A 20,984-nucleotide genomic window follows, 5' to 3' on the forward strand; every position below is an offset into this window, starting at 1 on the left:
CAGGGATATATGCCTGGAAGGATATTAGTGGGGAAGGACAAATGGACAAGGGAACCATGGAGGGAGCGATCCCTGCTGAAAGCAGAGAGCGGGGTTAGGTAAAGATGTATTTGATGGTAGATGGTTTAAGTTATGGAGAATAATGTGCTGGATGAAATGGTGGTTGTTCTTTGTGGACTTGGACCGTTCTCGGTTAGAAAACTGAAACATGGTGGCAATGTGTCAATATGGATGGAGTTCCATCACCAACTAAAAAGGCGCCTGTGAAACGTTATCATTCATTATAAAGTTCTCATAAATATGTTGTCCACGTTATAACGCTTTACAATGTAAATGATTCCAGTTTTGAATGGCTTGTTATATGAAGAGCATTCTTTGGCTCTGGGCCTGTATTCACTGGAATTCAGAAGAATGACGGGTGACCTCATTGAAACCTATTGAATGGTGAAAGGCCTTGATAAAAGTGGATGTGGAGAGGATGTTTCCTATGGTGGGAGAGTCTAAGACCAGAGAACACAGCCTCAGAATAGACGGGTGTCCTTTTAGAAAGGAGGTGAGGAGGAATTTCTTTAGCCAGATGTGGGTGAATCTGTGGAATTCATTTTTGCAAGCAGCTGTGGAGGGCAAGTCTGTATGTACATTTAAGGCAGAGGTTGATAGATTCTTGATTGGTCGGATTCTTGAAGGGATTATGATAGGGGTATTGGGGGGGGGGGGGGGAAGAGAGGCAAGAGATTGGGGCTAAGAAGAAAATTGGACCAGCCATGATGAAATGGCAGAGCAGACTCAGTGGGTTAAATGACTTAATTCTGCTCCTGTGTCTTCTGGTAATATATAGTGTCCACTTGGGTTTTCCTTCTTAAGCGAAACTCTGGGATTTGCTTTATCCATTTTGAGGTTCTGAAGAGGTTAATGAGGCCATTGTGGGAAACAATGACTGCTCTACACAATGCACAAGAGGTGTCTGATACTGTAAGTGATGGAGCAGTTCATGAGTCAGGTGCTCCTTCACTCACTTACGAAGAATTTTTCTTTGCTTCTTATAAATGGTCTTGAGGTTCTCAATACCAAGTCAAATGCTGCCTAGAGCCTGAGCTGAAAAGACAAGAGCCCATATAAACGGGTAACTGGCAGGATAGATTGATTCAATGACAAGACATGAGTGGCAATAGCCTTTGAATGGGGCAAAGGTAAAAAGCATAAAGTCATAGAGCATGGAAACAGGTCCCTCCACAGCCAGATATGTACAACTACCAAGTTATAATGATAGAGTCATAGAAAAGTACAGCACAGAAACAGATCCTTCGGCCCACCTAGTCTGTGCTGAACCATTTACACTGCCTCCTCCCATCGACCTGTTCCCCATACCCTTACCATCCATGTACCTGTCCAAACTGCTTTTACAACATTGAAATCAAGCTCACATCCACCATTTCTACTGGCAGCTCGCTCCACATTCTCACAACACTCTGAATGAAGAGATAGCCCTCATGTTCTCCTTAAACTTTTCATCTTTAATCCTTAACCCATGACCTCTGGTTTTAGTTCCACCCAATCTCAGTGGAAAGAGCCTGCTTGCATTTACTCTATCTTTACCCTTCAATTTTGTATACCTCTATCAATTCTCTTCTTAATCTTCGATATTCCAAGGAATATAGTCTTAACCTATTCAATCTTCCATTATAACTCAGGTCCTCCATACCCAGAAACATCCTTGTAAATTTTCTCTGTACTGTTTCAACCTTATTTACATATTTCATGCAGATAGATGACCAAAATTGCACACAGTACTCCAAATTAGGCCTCACCGATGTCTTATACAACTTCAACGTAACATTCCATCTCCTGTACTCACTACTTTGATTTTTGAAAGCTGATGTGCCAAAAGATTTCTTTATAACCCTATCTACCTGTGATGCCACATTCAATGAATTATGGACCTGTATTCCCAGATCCCTTTGTTCTATCACATTCCACAGTTCCTTACTATTCACTATGCAAGATCACAACTCGCTGCATTAAATTCCAATTGCCATTTTTCCAGCTCGTCCAGATCCTACTGCAAGCCATGATAACCATTCTCACTGTCCACTACACCCCAATCTTGGTGTCATTGTTAAATTTGTTAATACAGTTAACCACATCATCCAGATCATTGATACATAACAATGGACCCAGTACTGATCTCTGCAGCACTCCACTGGCCACAGGCCTCCAGTCAGAGGCAACCATGTACTACCACTCTCTGGCTTCTCCCACAAAGTCAATGTCTAATCCAACTTACTATCTCATCTTGAATACTGAGCAACTGAACCTTCTTGGCCAACCTCCCATGCAGGAACTTGTCAAATGCCTTACTAAAGACCATGTAAACAACGTCCACTGCCTTGCCTTCATTAACTTTACTGGTAACTTTCTTGAAAAACTCTGTAAGATATGGTCAGACATGACCTACAATGCACAAAACCATGCTGACTATCCTCAGTCAGTCCATGTCTATCTAAATCCATATACATCTGGTCCCTCTGAATAACTTCCAATAACTTTCTCAGAACAACATTGGCTATCCTCCAATCCTCTGGTACCTCACCTGTTGCTAAGGATGATTTAAATATCTATACTAGGCCACCTGCAATTTCTGCACTTGCCTCTGTCAGGCCCTGAGGATTTATCACCAACTACACCAACTTGCCTCGGGGCAGCAAACACCTCCTCCTCTGTAATTTGTATAGGGTCCATGAAGTTGATGCTATTTTGCCTCACTTTTATAGACTCTGTCCATCTTCTGACTAAATACAGAAGTAAAAAAATTATTTTACATCTCCCTCATCACTTTTGGTTTATGCACATGGATTACCATTCTCATCTTCCTGAGGACCAATTTTGTCCCTTGCAATTCCTTTGCTCTTAACATATCTCTAGAATCCCTTAGGATTCTCCTATCCCTTGTCTGCCAGAGCAACCATATGCCTTCTTTTAGCCCCCTGATTTCTGAAGTGTTCTCTTGCATTTCTTATACTCCATAAGCACCTCATTTGTTCCCACCTACCTATACCTGCAATGCACTTCTCTTCTCTCCCTTAACCAGGGCCTCAATGTCTCTTGAAAACCAAGGTTCCCTGCATCTGTTATCTTTATCTTTTATTCTGACAGGCACATACAAGTGTTGTACTCTCAAAATTTCACTTCTAAAGGCCTCTCACTTACCAAGTATACCTTTGATATTACACTAACCCATGGGTTCCCAACCTTGGGTCCATGGGCTCCTCAGTTAGGTGTAGGGGTCCTTGGCATAAAAAAAAACATTTGGAACCCCGGCACTAACCCCATTTAATTCTCCCACACAACCTACTGAGTCCTGCCAGATTCTATGACTCATGTGCGAACTATTGGTAGTTCAGAGCAAACGTTTCACCTAACAATCCACGTCTTTGCGGGGGAGCACCCCAAGGAAACGCATGCAGTCAGTGTTAAAATGTAACTCTGCAGTCGGTAGAGAGATCAGAATGAACCCAGGTTACGAGAGCTATGAGGCAACAGCTGAACTAGGTATACAAAGCCATTAAAGAAATGTCATGAAATAAGAGGAGGCAGAATTTAGATGAAGTGTGCTTCTAATTTTGACAATAACAGTTCTTTTGGCAATCAATATTGTAAGAAGTATTTTATCAAGACATAATCAACGTCTGCCTGAACTATAAGATTTGAGTCAAAGAGAGTTAGTGTGACCAAACAAGCTGTCACATTAAATTGATTCTTTTTTTTGCTCAGTGGAGGAACAAATCCTTTTGGCACATAGTCAGAAACAATCCACTTTACAAGTTATGTGCAGTTCTGTAGGCTGAAGGAGCTGATCACAAATTAAAATCAACCAAGACATAACACTTCAGAATTTCTGCAAAAATTAATTTGAACACTTCATCTTCAGATCAACATGTAATTGCATTTGTTATATTATTGGCAAGAAGGGCTATTTTATTAAAATGGAAAGATACTTCTGCCCCTTCATTAATTGAATGGTTCTCTCAAGTAATGTTATGTCTCAGTTTGGAAAAAATTAGAAGCAGAACTTTTGATCCCCGATTCGATTTTGAGAAAAGATGGGGGTCTTTTGCCAAATACTATCATTTAATTTGAATTATTTTAAATGGTTTCCTTCCAATTTTATTTTATTTTTATAAATATGAATTGGCAGTTGATGACTCCACACACACACACACACAATGGTAAGACGTATTGCTCCAGGGGGTTGATTCCTAATGGGTTTTTTTCCCTTTTTTTTGTAGTCAGTGGGTTTTTTTTTCCTTAGTTAGACAGGGTTCTTTTTTTTCCTTCTTTTCCTTATATATAAAGTTTTTTTTTCCATTTTTATATATTATGATCAGCTTTTTTTCTTCAGCTTTATTAATTGTATACATATTAATTTGTTGAAGTTTTGTATCATTTTATAGCTGTAGAAGATCATGTATCAATAAAAAGATTCTAAAAATGAAAATACAAACCCCATTTCCAGAAAAGTTGGGATATTTTCCAAAATGCAATAAAAACAAAAATCTGTGATATGTTAATTCACGTGAACCTTTATTTAACTGGCAAAAGTACAAAGAAAAGATTTTCAATAGTTTTACTGACCAACTTAATTGTATTTTGTAAATATACACAAATTTAGAATTTGATGGCTGCAAAACATTCAACAAAAGTTGGGACAGAATTAAAATAAGATTGAAAAGTGCACAGAATATTCAAGTAACACCGGTTTGGAAGACTCCACATTAAGCAGGCTAATTGGTAGCAGGTGAGGTATCATGACTGGGTATAAAAGTAGCGGCCATTAAAGGCTCAGTCTTTGCAAGCAAGGGTGGGTCGTGGCTCACCCCTTTGTGCCAAAATTCGAGAGAGAATTGTTAGTCAGTTCAAAAGGAACATTTCCCAATGCAAGATTGCAAAGAATTTAGGTCTTGCAACATCTAGAGTACATAATATTGTGAAAAGATTCAGAGAATTCAGAGACATCTCAGTGCATAAAGGGCAAGGTCGGAAACCACTGTTGAATGCGCGTGATATTCGAGCCCTCAGGTGGCACTGCCCAAGAAACCGTCATGCTACTGTGACAATTATAGCCACCTGGGCTTGGGAGTACTTTGGAAAACCATTGTCACTTAACACAGTCTGTCGCTGCATCCAGAAATGCAGCTTGAAACTGTATTACGCAAGGAGGAAGCCATGCATCAACTCTATGCAGAAACGCCGGCGAGTTCACTGGGCCCGAGCTCATCTCAGATGGACTGAAAGACTGTGGACCCATGTGCTGTGGTCAGATGAGTCCACATTTCAGCTAGATTTCGGAAAAAAACGGGCGCGAGTTCTCCGTGCCAAAGACGAAAACGACCATCCTGATTGTTATCAGCGAAAGGTGCAAAGGCCAGCATCTGGGATGGTATGGGGGTGCATCAGAGCCCACGGCATGGGTGAGTTGCATGTATGTGAAGGTATCATTGACTCTGAGGCGTATATTAGGATTTTAGAGAGACATATGTTGCCATCAAGGCGACGTCTCTTCCCGGGACGTCCATGCTTATTTCAGCAGGACAATGCCAGACCACATTCTGCACGGGCTACAACAGTGTGGCTTTGCAGACACAAAGTGCGTGTGCTTGACTGGCCTGCTGCCAGTCCAGATCTATCTCCTATTGAAAATGTATGGCGCATCATGAAGAGGAGAATCAGACAACGGAGACCACGGACTGTTGAGCAGCTGAAGTCTTATATCAAGCAAGAATGGACAAAATTTCCAATTGCAAATCTACTACAATTAGTAGCCTCAGTTCCAAAATGATTAAAAAGTGTTATTAAAAGGAAAGGTGATGTAACACAATGGTAAACATGCCTCTGTCCCAACTTTTGTTGAGTGTGTTGCAGCCATCAAATTCTAAATTTCTGTATATTTACAAAATACAATTAAGTTGGTCAGTAAAACTATTGAAAATCTTTTCTTTCTACTTTTGCCAGTTAAATAAAGGTTCACGTGAATTAACATATCACAGATTTTTGTTTTTATAGCATTTTGGAAAATATCCCAACTTTTCTGGAAATGGGGTTTGTAAATTCAGCACCATTCAAGACAAAAAAAAATTAATTTGAACACCAAATAAGACTATTTCCACAATTGCGCAAAAACTTATTTCATCAGAGGTCTTTATCACTGGAACATATACACCCACTCTGTGAGCCTGGAAAAGGCTCAAAACCCAAATCTAGGATAAAGAAAGCAAAATATTCTCAACTGCTCTGCCTTGTCCTAAGGGTGCTGAACAAATTTGTGCCCACAAATTATAACCTGCAGAGAATGTGCATTTTAATTATGAATCCCCAAAATGAAATAAAAAATACAATGTATAAAGTCAAACTACTCACCACTAAATATTCACCCAACCTTCTAATGCATAAACAATTTACCTCCTGCAATGTATTAATAAGCTTGTTTTTTCCTTTGATTAATTGAGCACATTGTTGCTGCTGTTTCACGAGAAGGTCACTCAAATCCTGGGGAATCTTATGAGCTTTTGCTGATAACCACTTTTTTGTGATGGCCTCAAACTTTTCCTCACTTATGATGGCTTCATTCTCCAACTTTGCAGTCCTTCAAAAAAAAAAGAAAACTGAACTTCAGGAACCTATATTGTAATCAAATAGCTTAGGTAAATGAGTAAATTTTCACCTCTCCTCCCACCCAACTATACAACAAAGAACATAGAAATATACAGTACATTACAGGCCCTTCAGCCCACAATATTGTGCCAACCATGTAACCTTCTCTAAAAACTGCCTAGAATTTCCCTAGCAAATAACCCTCTATTTTTCTAAGCTCCATGTACCTATCTATTTTTTTGTAATTTATTTTTTTATTGAAGTTCATCATAAAACAAACACATCCATAAGATGTTTCAGACATTGTATATATCATATAATCATATATATCACAAATCTCCACAAAGTATTTATCTGAGGTATACACTTATAGAAAAGAGTGGAAAGAAAAAACAAGCAAAAGGAAAGAACTATGTACAAGTAGGGAGTGATCTTTCTTTTAAACAACAGATTCATTGATTTCTGAGAATAAAATCAGGCCTATCAGGCATTATGTAGTTAAACCATTTTCCCCAAATTAAATTGTTCTAGCTTATGATTAACAGATGCTGTTATCTTCTCCATTTTGTAAATGTCCATTGTAATTTCCATCCATGCATTTAAAGTTGGGCTCTCCTGTGATAACCAATTCCTAGTAAGAGTCTTTTTACCAGCCACCAACAGTATATTCATTAAATATTTACCGTATCTCTTTTCAACCATTCTTGAGGTATATATCCAAAATATATGGTCTTTCTCTCTAAGGGTATTTCACATTTAAAGATGTCTTGTAGGGCATTGTGTATCCCCCTCCAATAGTTTTTGATAACAGGGCAGTCCCAAAAAATATGATAATGATTTGCATTTTGATTTCCACAATTTCTCTAGCAAACAGGGAGGTTACTATCATAATAGGATTTCTGAGAGGGTGTAATAAAATATCTTATCAAGTTTTTCCATCCAAACTCCCTCCATTTCTGTGAATTGGTACACTTCCATTGATACCTCCATATTGTTGTCCATTCTTCCTCAGATATAATTATCCCTCCTTCCTTCTCCCATTTTGTTTTAATGTATGAAGTCGAATGTGTTTTAAGATTTGACAGCCCCTTATACGTGCTTGAAATGATTCTTCTACCATTATCTTAATTATATGCTTTTCTAAAGAGCTCTATCAAGCATGTACTTGCCTTGGTTACATCTTTAAGCATCTTATTAACATATTGTTGCATCTGTAAATACCGATAAAAATCTTGTTTTTCTAATAAGTGTTTCCCTTTAAGCATTTCAAAACTGAACAGTGTTCCTTCTTTCATTATGTTGCAAAGAACTGTTATTCCTTTAGCTGTCCAGTCCTTAAATCTAGCATCCAGTTTATTTGGTGTAAAATCCGAGTCATATGCACACCATTTAAGAATGGCAATATCTCACTCTAGATTATATTCTTTTATAGTAGTTTTCCATATTTTAAGAGTCAATTTTGCCCATGGGCTAGCAATAGTATTTATGTACCTTTGCAGGTTGTTATCAGCCAAAATTGCTTGTATGGGGATGGGAAGTACCCACTCCTCAATGTTCTTTCATTGAGCGTCATATGATGGGTTGCACCAACATATCACAGCTCTCAACTGTGCTGTAAAATAATAATCTCTAAGAGAAGGTAGGCCCATCCCCCATGTTCCTTTGCTAATTGCAAAATTTGAGACGAACTCTAGGCCTTTTACCCTGCCAAATATACCTTGATAGCATCTTGTTCTATTCATTGAATTGATTTTGATTAATCTCCATTGCTAGGGTCTGAAAGAGATATAACAGTCTGGGCAGTATATTCATTTTAATAGACTCAATCCTTGAACTGAGATGGAAAAAAGGAATCAGGTTCCATCTTGCCACATCTTCCTTAATTTTTTTATATAAAGGCTGATAATTACATTCTGATAATTTTGCCAAATTTTTTGGCATAATGATGCCCAAATATTTGAAAGACCATGTGCCATGCCCAGGGGTATCAACTTTCAATTTCTCTTGGTGGGCTATAGTAATATGAAAGTAATTGGGTTTTATCTATGTTGATCTTGTATCCTGATAATTGACCATATTGTTCAAAGGATTGCATCAATTTAGGTAAAGAGTATGTTGGTTGCCCTAGGTAGATCAAAATGTCATCCGCGTAACAAACCAATTTATGCTCTATCCCTTTAAGTAGTAATTCCCCTGATATCTTCATTTTGTCTAATGTATTGACCTAATGGTTCCAGATATAAAGCGAAGAGTAGCATTGAGCATGCACAACCCTGTCTCGTGCCCCTTTCTAGGGTAAGACTATTTGATAAATATCCATTGATTTTAATCCTAGCAGTAGGATTGTCATATAGTGTCTGTACAGTTTTAATAATTGTGTCTTGGAAACCAAATCTATGTAAAACTCTGTAAAGAAAATTCCAATAAACCGAATAAAATGCTTTTTCAGCGTCCACACATCACTATTGCTTCGATTTTATTTTTTTGTATATGATCCATAATGTGAAGTGTCCTTCGTATATTGTCTTGTGTCTGGCGTTGTCGTATAAAACCTGTCTGATCGTTACATATCAGTATGGGTAGAAACTCCTCTAATCGTTTGGCCATGATGGAGGTAAATAATCTATAATCTACATTAAGAACGGATATTGGTCTAAATGACTCGCATTCCATTTTATCCTTGCCTTCTTTCGGTATAGCTGAGATTATCGCTTCCTTCCAACTGGGTGGCATTTGTGCCTTTTTTTAGAGCCCAGTTCAGTGTGGGGAGTAAATCAGGAATGAACACATTTTTAAATTCTTTGTACCACTCTGCCGAATACCCATCTGATCCTGGTGACTTGCTTAATTTAAGCCTACTAATTGCAGCTTTTAATTCAACTTCAGTTGTGTCAGCAGTCATCGTTCTATTTTGTTCTTCGCTTAAAGTGGGTAATTCTAGAGAATTCAAGGTGGTGTCAATTTGGGTTATGCTTCCCCCGGAACTTTGGAATATAGAGTTTCGTGAAACACTTCAAAAGCTTCTTGAATTGCACTTAGCTTATTTTTTTTTTAAATCATTTTCATTCTTGGGTCCCTACTTCTATGAATTGTATTTTCTGCTATCTTTTTTTTCAGTTTCCACACCAGTATTTTCATAGATTTCAATCCACTTTCATAATGTCTTCATTTCAGAAACATTAAGTTTTTCCTGATTTCTTGCATAGCCAAACTATTTATTTCATTCCTAATTCTTTTAATTTCCCCAATGTATTCTGTGCCAAATTCAATTTGTGTTTTTTCTCTAGTTCCTTCAGCCTATTTTGTAATTCCTCTGTTTTATTCTCTATTTTTTTCTTATATGAAGATATCGCTATAATTTTCCTTCTTAAGACCGCCTTCAGAGTATCCCATAAAATGGGAGATGAAACCACTCCATTATCATTAAATTCTAAGTAGAGACCAATTCTTTTTCAATTTGTTCCTTAAAGTATGGATCATTGAGTAGACTTGAATTTACTTTCCAAATTGTATTCTTTGGTTGTAGGTCAAAATCAACAGATAAATATATAGGTGCATGGTCACTTACATCTATTGTCCCTATTCCACAGGTGTTTATTTTGTCTTTGTCTTTTCCAAATGTTATGAAATAGTCTATTCTTGTATATACAGAATGTGGAGCAGAGTAATGAGTGTAATCCCTTCTGTCGGGGAAAAGGTACCACCATATATCAATTAAACCAACATCCTCAAAAAGTATATTAACTTTCTTATGTAAAGATTTTGTTTCATAGGTTTTTCTATTGGAAGAATCTAACTTTGGTTGTAATTGTAAATTTAAGTCTCCCCCACATATCAGGAGACCTTCTGTTTCCATTACCATAATATCAGTAATTTTCTGAAAGAAACCAATATCACTTCCCGGGGGTGCGTATATATTCAATAGAGTAACTGAATTTCTGTCTATGTTCCTCCTTACCAGAATATATCTGCCCTCTTTATCTCCCATTTCGAATAAGTTTTCAAAATTTAGCTTACTTGAGATAAGAATAGCAACTCCTCTCCTATGTCCTGATTTATATGAGGAGAAAAAACAGCTTAGTGAAGCCCTTTCTCTTTAGTTTTTTTGTGCTCATTATCACTTATCTGAGTTTCCTGTAAATATACTACATGGGTTTGTTCTTTTTTCGTGTTGGATAAAATTCTCTTACATTTGATTGGATTTAATAGCCCATTGACATTAAAAGAAATGAATTTTACCTTGTCCTTAGCCATCTGTATTTATCTGTCAATGTATCATTGAAATTAGAATAAAACTTAATCAATCTGCTCCCTGAACAAATAAGAACCAAGAAACGCAAATAATAACAAAAATGGCAACAAACATGTGATTCCAAGGCTGCGGTCTCTAGTAGATGACCCTGCGTTGAGCTAGAGGAAATGTCTAGCTGTGGGGGATAACCCTTCCTACTTGTGAGTTGAGGACCCCCATTGCAGTATTCATAAAAGTCAGTGAACAAATCCATTACACAGAAAAGATGTGTGTGTGTGTGTGTGTGTGCGTGCATGCGCTTACGTATACACATACACACACACACATATATTCTCATTTTGGTGGGGGAAAAAGGAGTAAGTGAGCGAATAAAGAACTACTAAGTAATATAAAATCCACATTATAATAAGTATTTCTTGAGATAGGTATACCACCGTCTATTCTTGCTTGCGTTTAGCTTCTCAACAATTTTAAAGTTAGCCAAACCTTGTGGCTCTTCTGGTGGGCGTGAGGGCTGTCTTTGGAAAACTCCCGGTCTCCTCCTGATATACTTCTCTCGGCCTCCTCCCATCTCCTGCCTTCTCGATTCTCGCACTATTTCCCAAGCAGAGTGGGATAATTCCTCAGCCAGGCTTTCCCTCGTTTTGGTCACGCAGACTGGCCTTCATGTCTGTAGTCGCCTCTTCCACTGTCTGGTACAACTGCATCTCATCGTCACAAAACACTCAAAGTTTAGAAGGGTACGGAGTTTGAAATCTAATCTTTTTTTGCTTTAGTACTCGCTTTACTTCGGAGTATTCTTTGCATTTCTGCAGCACCGCGGGGGGTGGGGGGGGTAATCTTGGTCGAAATATATTAATTTATCGTCTAAAAACACTCTCTTCTTACCCCAGGCCCTTCGGAGAATCTCCGCCTTGGTACTGTACTGAATGAATTTAATTATTATTGAGCGTGGCTTTCTATCCCGGGTAGGTTTCGGGACGAACGCATGATGGGGCTCTTTCGACTTCCAGCTCCATAGCCGAGGGAAGATCCAACGCGTCCCGCAGTAACTTTCCGACAAACTCCGTCACAGACGAGCCCTCCGCTCCTTCTGGAACGTTGTAGATTCTGATATTTTTCTGCCGTGATCTTTCTTCCAGGTCAAGTAGTTTACCTTCTTGGTGATTTAGTATTTTTATTGTCTTACTCAGTATCCGTTCCATGTTTTGAACGCGATTTTCCACCTTCTCAATTCGAGTCTCTGCCACCGCTATTTTTTGATTGATGCTGGCGAGCTCTGACTTAATATCATGGAGCTGCTGCTCTATTTCTTTCCGGAAGTCCCTTATCTCTTTCAGGATTTCAATCATATTCGCCGCTTTGCCTAAATGAGACCCAGCGTCCGCCTCGCTAGCACGCGGTCAGGTAGGAGAGCCGCTCGCTGCACTCCTCTCGGCCGCAGGCTCCACAGTGTCGCTTTTTTTTATGTCCATTCCTTTTCCCCATTCTTGCCCCTCTTTTCAGTTCAAATATTTTTCAAAAAATACTGTATTTGATGGGCTAACGGGGCTTAATATGCTTTTTTCCAGAGCAGCTAGTGACTTAAGCTGCCATTCTCGACGATGACATCACCAGAAACTCTCCATGTACCTATCTAAGAGTCTCTTAAAAGACCCTTTTGTATCTACCTCTACCACTTTTGCAGTGCATTCCATGCACCCACCATTCTGTGTGAAAAACTTACCCGACATCCCCTCTGTACATACTTCCAAGCACCTTAAACTGATGCCCCCTCATATTAGCCATTTCAGCCCTGGGAAAAAACTTCTGGCTATCCACACGATCGATGCCTCTCATCATCTTTACACCTCTCTCAGGTCACCTCTTATCCTTTGTCGCTCCAAGGAGAAAATGCCAAGTTCACTCAATCTATTCTCATGAGGCATGCTCTCTAATCCAGGCAACATCCTTGTATATCTCATCTGCACTATTTCTATGGGTTCCACATCCTTCCTGAAGTGAGGTGACCAGAACTGAACATAGTTCTCCAAGTGGGGTCTGACCAACGTCTTACATAGCTGTAACATTAACTCACAGCTCTCGAACTCAACCCACGACTAACGAATGTCAACACACCATGCACCTTCTTAACAACACTGTCAACCTACGCAGCAGCTTTGAGTGTCCTATCAACATGGACCCCAAGATCTCTTAGATTCTCCACACTGCCATGATTATTATATGCTGCCTTTAAATTTGACCCAGCAAAATGAACCACTTCACACTTCCGTGTTGAAGTCCATCTGCCACTTCTCAGCCCAGTTCTGCATTGTATCGATGTCCCGTTTTAACCTTTGACAACCCTCCAGACTATCCACAATACCCCCAACATTTGTGTCATCAGCAAACTTACTAACCCACCCTTCTACTTCTTCATCCAAGTGATTTATAAAAATCACAAAGAGGAGGGGTCCCAGAACAGATCCCTGAAGAACACCACTGGTTACTGATCTCCATGTAGAATATACGAACCATATACAACCACCCTTTGCCTCTGCGGGCAAGCCAATTCTGGTTCCACAAAGCAAGGTCTCCTTGGATCCCCTGCCTCTTTACTTTCTGAATGAGCCTTGCATTGGGAACCTATCCAATGCCTTACTGAAATACAAATACACTACATCCACTGCTCTACCTTCATCAATGTGTTTTGTTACATCTTCAAAGAATCCAATCAGGCTCATAAGGCACAATGTGCCCTTGACAAAGCCATGCTGACAATCCCTAATCAGAATATATCTCTTCAAAAGTTCATAAATCCTGCATCTCAGGATCTGCTCCAACAATTTGTCCACCACTGAAGTAAGACTCACTAGTCTATAATTTCCTGAGCTATCTCTACAACTTTTCTTGAACAAGGGAACCCTCCAATCCTTCAGTACTTCTCACGTCCCTATTGATGATGCAAAGATCATAGCCAGAGGCTCAGCAATTTCCTCCCTCGCTTCCCAAGTAGCCTGGGCTATATCTTGTCTGGTCCCTACCTTGCATAGCACTTCTTTGGTAACTGACTCAACAAATGTGGCACCTTCTTTGCTGTTCACCATCATTAGGAAGTTCCAATTAATTTTCCTTTTTTCAACTCTTCGACAAGGGTCCAAATATTAATCTGCATTTTTCTGCCAATTAAATTAAAGACCAAACGCTTGTATTCCAATCCAATTAAAAGTTAGATTTACATGTCATCTGTTTTAAAAAAAATACATCATTTTTTTTACCGAAAGGGCTAGCATTGTTGTACTGAACTGCTCAAGGTGTGAAATGGACTACTGCAGTCCTCCTGCTGAAAGTACATGCTTTCAGAATTTAAACCAAAGATCACAAAGGAGCGGTGATACACTTCCAAATCAGAACAGAGTGGACAGTGCTAAATTCCCATGCACCTCTTGACTTGTCCTTCTTTGTAGTAGAGGTCCTGAGTTTGGAAGGTGCTGGTGGAGTAAACTGGACAATTTAATTAAATTTTATGGATTACACACACAACCATTGTGCACTGATGATGGAAAAATGTTTAGGAATGTCACCTGGCACCAATCAAGATGGCTGCTTCAGCTCAAATAATGTTGAGCTGCTTGTGATTTGCTGACACTGCACTAATCCTTTCAAGGATAACTGGAGTTTCAACAACTGTTCTTTCAGGTTCCTGATAGAGGGTGTAAAGGCCTTGGGGTATCCAAAGGAGAGTCAAGTCACGCACTGCCACAGACTCAATTTCTCATTTCCTTTCCTACCGTGGTATTTGTGTGGTTGATTTATTTGACCTTCTATTTAATGGTGACATCAGGAGATTAATGGTGAAGGGAGAGTTTGATCATAATGTCAGTGAATGTCAATGGTAGTTGGTTAGTCTCTCCCTTGTTAAAGTGACATTGGTTGATACTTTTATAGTTTGAATATTATTTGCTACTTATCAGCCATGTCTGACTTGTTAACCTGAACTTGCATGCAAACATGGACTGCATCATTTGCTGAAGTTGCAAATGGAATCGAACGTGTAATAATGTAAGTCCACTTCCATTCTAAATGACGAAACTGATCTAAATCATGTGACCATGTCACTATCCCAAGGAACTCCTACAGGGATGTGATGCAACTGGGATGACTGACCTCCAACAATCAAACCACCTTTAGTGTGAGGTACAACTCCAACCACTGACGCAATCTCCTGCATGTCCTTTGACTTCAGGTTTACCAGGGTACTTGATACTGCACACACTCCAATATTGCTTTAATATTCAAAACAGTCACTCAAACCTCCAGAATACCACTCATTGGCCCAAAGCTGTGATGATGTCCAGAGACGAATAGTTCTGATAAGACCCAAATTAGGCATCAGCGAGTGGGTGTTGGTGACAAAGTTCTGTTTGACAGTGTAATTGAAAACATCTTTCATCACTTTGCTATTCAGAATGGGCTGCTTGGGTGGTAATTAGCCAGATTGCATTTGTCCTGTATAGTGTGAACAGGACATTACTGGGCAATTTTCCACACACATGGTAGGTGCCAGTGTCATAGATATACAAAAAACATCTTGACAGAAGGTGCGTCAAGTTCTGGAGTGCACGTCTTCAGCACCACAGCTTCATGCTGCACTTGTTCATTTGCTGCCCTGACACTCCCTGGTCCTATAGCCTTTACTGCATCCAGTGCTCTCAGCCAGCACTTAATATCACGTGAAGTGAATTAACTCAGCTGAAGATTGGCTTCTACAGTGGTGAAAACCACTATGAAACACCACCTTGGCACTTCAAACAAAACATGACTACAAATGGTTGCCTTTCCTTTAGCATGCCCACGCTACTACCATTGTGATTGTTCATGGTGAATCCTCCTCTGTCAGCTATTCGATTGTCAACACCATTCACAAAGCAGATACAGGAAGACTGCAGATTCTGACCCGAGCCATTGGTTCTGACTCCACTTAGCTCTGCCACTTCGTGTTGTTTTTTGCTACTTAGCACACACGTAGTACTGTTGCAGCTTCATGCAATCACATTTCATATTAGTTTAGATACTTCTGGTACGTCTCCAGTCATGCTCCTGTCCACATCCTCAATAGGTTTGAATTCCTCACTTGATAGTGTAACCAACCAGGCTTGCCGCTCACGTTCGTCTAAGGGAATCAGCTTTCGGCCCCGCCAAACAGGGTATTCAAGTTTGGGTGGATGATGTGAAATGTATTCCCGTCACAAACCCACAATGCAAAATATCAGACAGTACAACATATACAATCGAATGATAAACTTTATGAATCTTAATTCAGACATAAGGTTAGTATGAAAAAAACAAAAAGGGCCCACAGTTAAAGTCTCAAAATACGTTGGAGCTCACGCAGCAGGCATTCTGCCATGAACAACCTCAGCCGAAACATCGCTGATCCTCGGACTCTCGGATTCCAGTATACGCCATCCAGTGGTCTATCAGTGTGCTCCGCATGCATCCTTCCTCTTCACTCTCCTCAACCGAACAACCTGCAAAAACCCCAGTTCCCAAACAAACCAGAAAGAATAACACTTCTCCCATTGGATAGCCCTGAATACCAAAGCCCCGTTATCTCCAGTCATAACCCAAACATCGCAGCTACAGGGAAACCATTACTTCAGTAGTTAACATTACAGAGAAGCCATCACATTCTCCCCCCACCCCCCCCCCCCACCGAATTCAGTCACGCCCTCATGATGTTGAGATAGTTCGCCAACCCTCCTGCAAAACACAAAGCCCAATCCAGGTGTAAAAAGCAGTGACGTAGCTCCCCGAACAGAAGAGATCAAACCCTGTTCCCCAGGCGCTACATAGGCCAACCTATCCAATGGGTTCCTAATTTTCTGATACCTCGGCACCTCCTCATCTAACTCCTCAGGTTCAGACGCTACTGGGGATACTTTGTGTCTGCTTAGTGAAACCCCCCACGGTCTATCACTCAAAACCCCCTACAACTCAGACAACTGTTTCGTGTCCAAACCCCGGCTCTTCTCCTTCAGGGTCCTTCTGTACACCAGGCTGCCCACCAATAACCCCCCTAACCTCACCTGACTCAGTGGGAGAAGGCCCAGGATCTCATCCTCAATCAATGGGGAGCTAGTGAAAGGTAGCATGTATCACACATCCAGGTCCTCATCCTCCGAATCAATATCCCTCTCAGGGGCGGGCCCCGACCCAACCTCTCCCGCTGGGGGCCCTGCAGTCGCCCCTCATTTCCACAGAGTCTTCTCACTAGGTGTAGACTCCCAACTGGGTTCTGGGTCTAACTGCACCTCTTGTCCCAGGGGCAACAAGTGGTTCCGATGAAGAATTTTGACAGGCCCATTCCCCACCTCTGGTTTCACCCAGAACACTGGTAGGTTTGGCATCTGACTCTCCACCACATAGGGCGTGGCCACCCAGCGGTCAGCCGACTTGTGCTTTCCAGGTATCCTCAGATTCCTTATGAGGACTCGATCTCCTGGCAGGAGTTGGGAGAATCTCACCTTCTGATCACACCTCCTCTTATTTCCACGATTCTGCTTGGCAGCTGTAACACCAGCCAATTCATAAGCCCTATTCAGCTCTCTCCTCATATCAGACACATACTTCAGATAAGGCTTCGGTGGTAAGTCAGCTCGTCAGTCCCAAAACAAAGGTCAATAAGCAACCGTGCCTCTCGCCCAAACATCAGATAATATGGCGAGTACCCAGCAGCTTAATTTTCTGTACAGTTGTAACAATGAACCAGGTGCCCAGTATGTTGACTCCACCTGCTCTTCTTGCTGATCTCCAGAGTCCTGAGCATATCTAGCAAGGTCTGATTAAACCTCTCATGCTGGGGATTGCCCTGCAGGTGATAGGGCGTGGTCCTCAATTTCTCAATTCCAAGCATGCCCAGCAACTCACAGATGAGTCTGTTCTCGAAGTCCCATCCCTGGTCACTATGTATCCACCTGGGAAGGCCATAATAAACAAAATACTTCTCCCATAACACCTTTGCCACTGTAGTCACCCACTGGTCTTTGGTAAGAAAAGCCTGAATATATCTGGTGTAGTGGTCCGTGATGACTAAGACATTCGCCGTGTTGCTGGCATCGGGTTCTATGGACAGGAAATCCATACACACCAGGTCCAGGGGCCCTGCACTCTGCAAGTGGGACAAGGGAGCTGCCCGAGTAGGCAACAAATGCACGACTTGCAATAGTCTTCAACCTCCAACTTCATTCGGGGCCAGTAAAACCGGTCTTTGAGCAATCCATAGGTCTTTTCCACCCCCAAATATCCAGCATCCTCATGAAGTGCCTCAACTCAATCCTCCGATACTTCTCGGGCAGAACCAGCTGGAAATGCCGGGATCAGTCTGGGGGTGACGTGACCCGGTATAAGATCAGCTTCTTCAACTCCGAGGCCATTCTTTCAGTAATGGAGGCACCGAAGAGTTTTCACTTTCTCCACCTGAGCCATGTCCCCCTTTTCAACCGCGTACCAAATAGTGCCAATGCCTGGATCATCTCGCTGAACCGCTGCCACTTCCTCAGAACTCAAGTCCAGCAGCTGCTTGGTCTTCAGAGCAGTCAGGTTACAGTAAACTTGGGTATGGCGTCATCAGAAGCCCCCAACTGATCCATGGCTCGACCCAGCCTCTCCTTTTCCTCGGCTTCACGGTGATAGCAAACTGACACATGACCTTCACCCCAGGGGCACGAACGCGCTCCCACTCATCATCCTTCTCCAGTCCCTCATGCATCCGCCAGGACAAACCATCCGCATCAATGTTAAGGCTCCCCGGCCGGTACTTCAGGCTGAAATCATAGGCAGACAATGCTGGCAACCACCTGGCCTGTGGCATCCAGTTTTGCTGAGGTCAAGATGTAAGTTAGGCCGCCCCCAAACCCTCTCAGCTGGCATCTGTGCGTAGTATATACGGCAATCGAGGGTCCACAAAAGTCAGCACCGGTGCCTGGGTCAGCAACTCTTTCAGCGACTGAAAAGCCTCCTTACATTTTGCATCCCACCTGTCCAAAGGGCTCTGACGGGTTTAGATATTCTCCAACCTCCTGTCCTTTTTTCCTTTCCCTTTCTACCCCAAGGGAGGGTAACCACAAACAGCTGATTCAAGGGGCGACTCACTTCAGCATAGCCCCTCACGAATCTCCAATAATAACCACAGAACCCCAGGAACTAGCGCAGAGCGCTGACAGTCTTCGGCCTCGGCCAAGTGGTCACTGCTTCTATCTTAACCGGGTCTGTAGCTACTCCATTCCTTGAGATTATATGCCCAACATAGCTAACAGACTTTTTGCAGAACTTGCACTTGTCCAGGGAAAGTTTTAACCCTTCATCCTTCAGATGGCTTAGCACCTTCAGTAGTCTCGCTTCGTGTTCTTCCAAGGTGGATCCAAATACTATCAGGTCATCCAAATGTACCAACACTTCAAGCAAGTTCATATCCCCCACTGTCTTCTCCGTGACCCTCTGGAAGGTGGCAGGGGCTCCCGATATGCCCTGGCTCATCCTTTTGAACTGGAAGAATCCCAGGGGACATATAAGTGCTGTCTTCTCTTTATCGACCTCACTCATTGGGATCTGGTAATATCCACTCCTCAAGTCCAGCACACTAAACCACCTCACACCACTCAGGCAGGCCAGCATGTCCTCGATCCTCGGGATCATGTACTGGTCAGGGACGGCGTGCCTGTTCAGAGTCCTATAGTCCACACACATGCATACCTTCCCGTTCTTCTTCCAGGCCACTGCTATTGGGGACGCATAGGGGCTTCGGGACTCAGTGATGATCCCAGCTTCCTTCAACTTACACAAATGCTGCTGCACGTCTTCCACGTTCCTGTGACCTTTCTCTAAATGGGGTGCCCTCAGTCACCCGAATAATGTGACAAGTACTCACATCAAACTCACCAATGGAAAAGACACCTTCCAGCTTCAACATCTTTTCCACCAGCCTCCTTTTCCAGCCCGGTGGCACAGGAGAGTCCTCGAAGTTAAAAGCCTCAGCGGTCAGCTTTTCCCTTTTTTTTCCAAAAGTTTCTCCCCAGCTGGCCTCATGGGGGTGCTAGACATCACCGTGACCGGGAACAAATGCGCCGGGGCATCCCTCTCTTAAAGGTGACCTCTCTCTTTGTAGTGGTCCTGACAATCACAGCCATCCTGCTCGCCTGTACAACCGAGGGCCTCTGCAACTCAAGTCTCACCAGCACCCCAGCTGGAAACCGTGACTGGAGCATCCACTAAGAGGGCTTTGCCCTCAGGCACTCTGGGAAATCTGGGTGTCCCCATCACTCTCGCTACTTCCCCAGGCCATATCACCTTAGGCTTCAACTGGGTGAACCACACAGTCCCTCGTTTAAATTTGGTATCCGGCCTAGTGCAGCCACACACTTCCTCAAACGCAGCTCAAACACTGGGTGCACAGACACGGTCCCCAAAAAGCTCTCACCCCCACTTCTCCTTGCAGGCCCCCATGTGCCTCCGTACCAGAGGGGTGCTGGTCCCCACCAGAATGGAAACACTGCCCGTCTCAACCGGATCCGGACAAACCAGCACTAATGTATCAAGAACCTCAGACACTCCCACATCATCCTCCAAGAACTCCAACTTCACTGACAAATAACCATCGAATGGATACTCACCAGCACTGACATCCCAAATCTCCAGCGCACTGAATGGGGTCAAGGGCAAATGCTTCAGATACTGGTTGTAGAACGAACAGTAAAGTAACCTGTGACCCGTTGTCCAGGATGATTTTAGCATAGATTCCCTCTATCCGAAGCGACATGCTGGAGCAGGGTCCCACTAAGCCTACTGGAATAGGGTCTTTTGCTTTCAGGGGTTCCTTGGTACATTGCTGGGAACGTGTTCCCCTAGCGACACCAGGCCGTTCCCTCACTGGGTCTCCTCTAAGTTTCCCGACACCTCTCCCTGCTTGGATACCCGTGAGCTCGCTCTCCGAGGAGCTTCCTGCCCCTCACATTCCCACTGGAAGTGTCCCTTTGCCCTACAGTTACAGCACATGCTACCAGTCGCCCCTCTTCTCACGGAACCCCGGCCACCCGCAGGCCTCTGC

General features: G+C 42.2%; 1 protein-coding gene across 1 annotated transcript in view; it reads right to left on the reverse strand.

Annotated features, from left to right (window-relative positions):
* The window catches only part of drc1 (dynein regulatory complex subunit 1 homolog (Chlamydomonas)), a 91,734-nt gene that overhangs the window by 53,818 nt on the left and 16,932 nt on the right, over window positions 1–20,984 (reverse strand). The window contains exon 4 of the mRNA XM_073057043.1: window positions 6,457–6,640. Coding sequence (XP_072913144.1) covers window positions 6,457–6,640 — 184 coding nt within the window. The remainder of the gene's footprint in view (window positions 1–6,456; window positions 6,641–20,984) is intronic.

The sequence above is a fragment of the Hemitrygon akajei genome, chromosome 9 (assembly GCF_048418815.1).
Source record: "Hemitrygon akajei chromosome 9, sHemAka1.3, whole genome shotgun sequence".
NCBI classification, from domain to species: Eukaryota; Metazoa; Chordata; class Chondrichthyes; order Myliobatiformes; family Dasyatidae; genus Hemitrygon; species Hemitrygon akajei.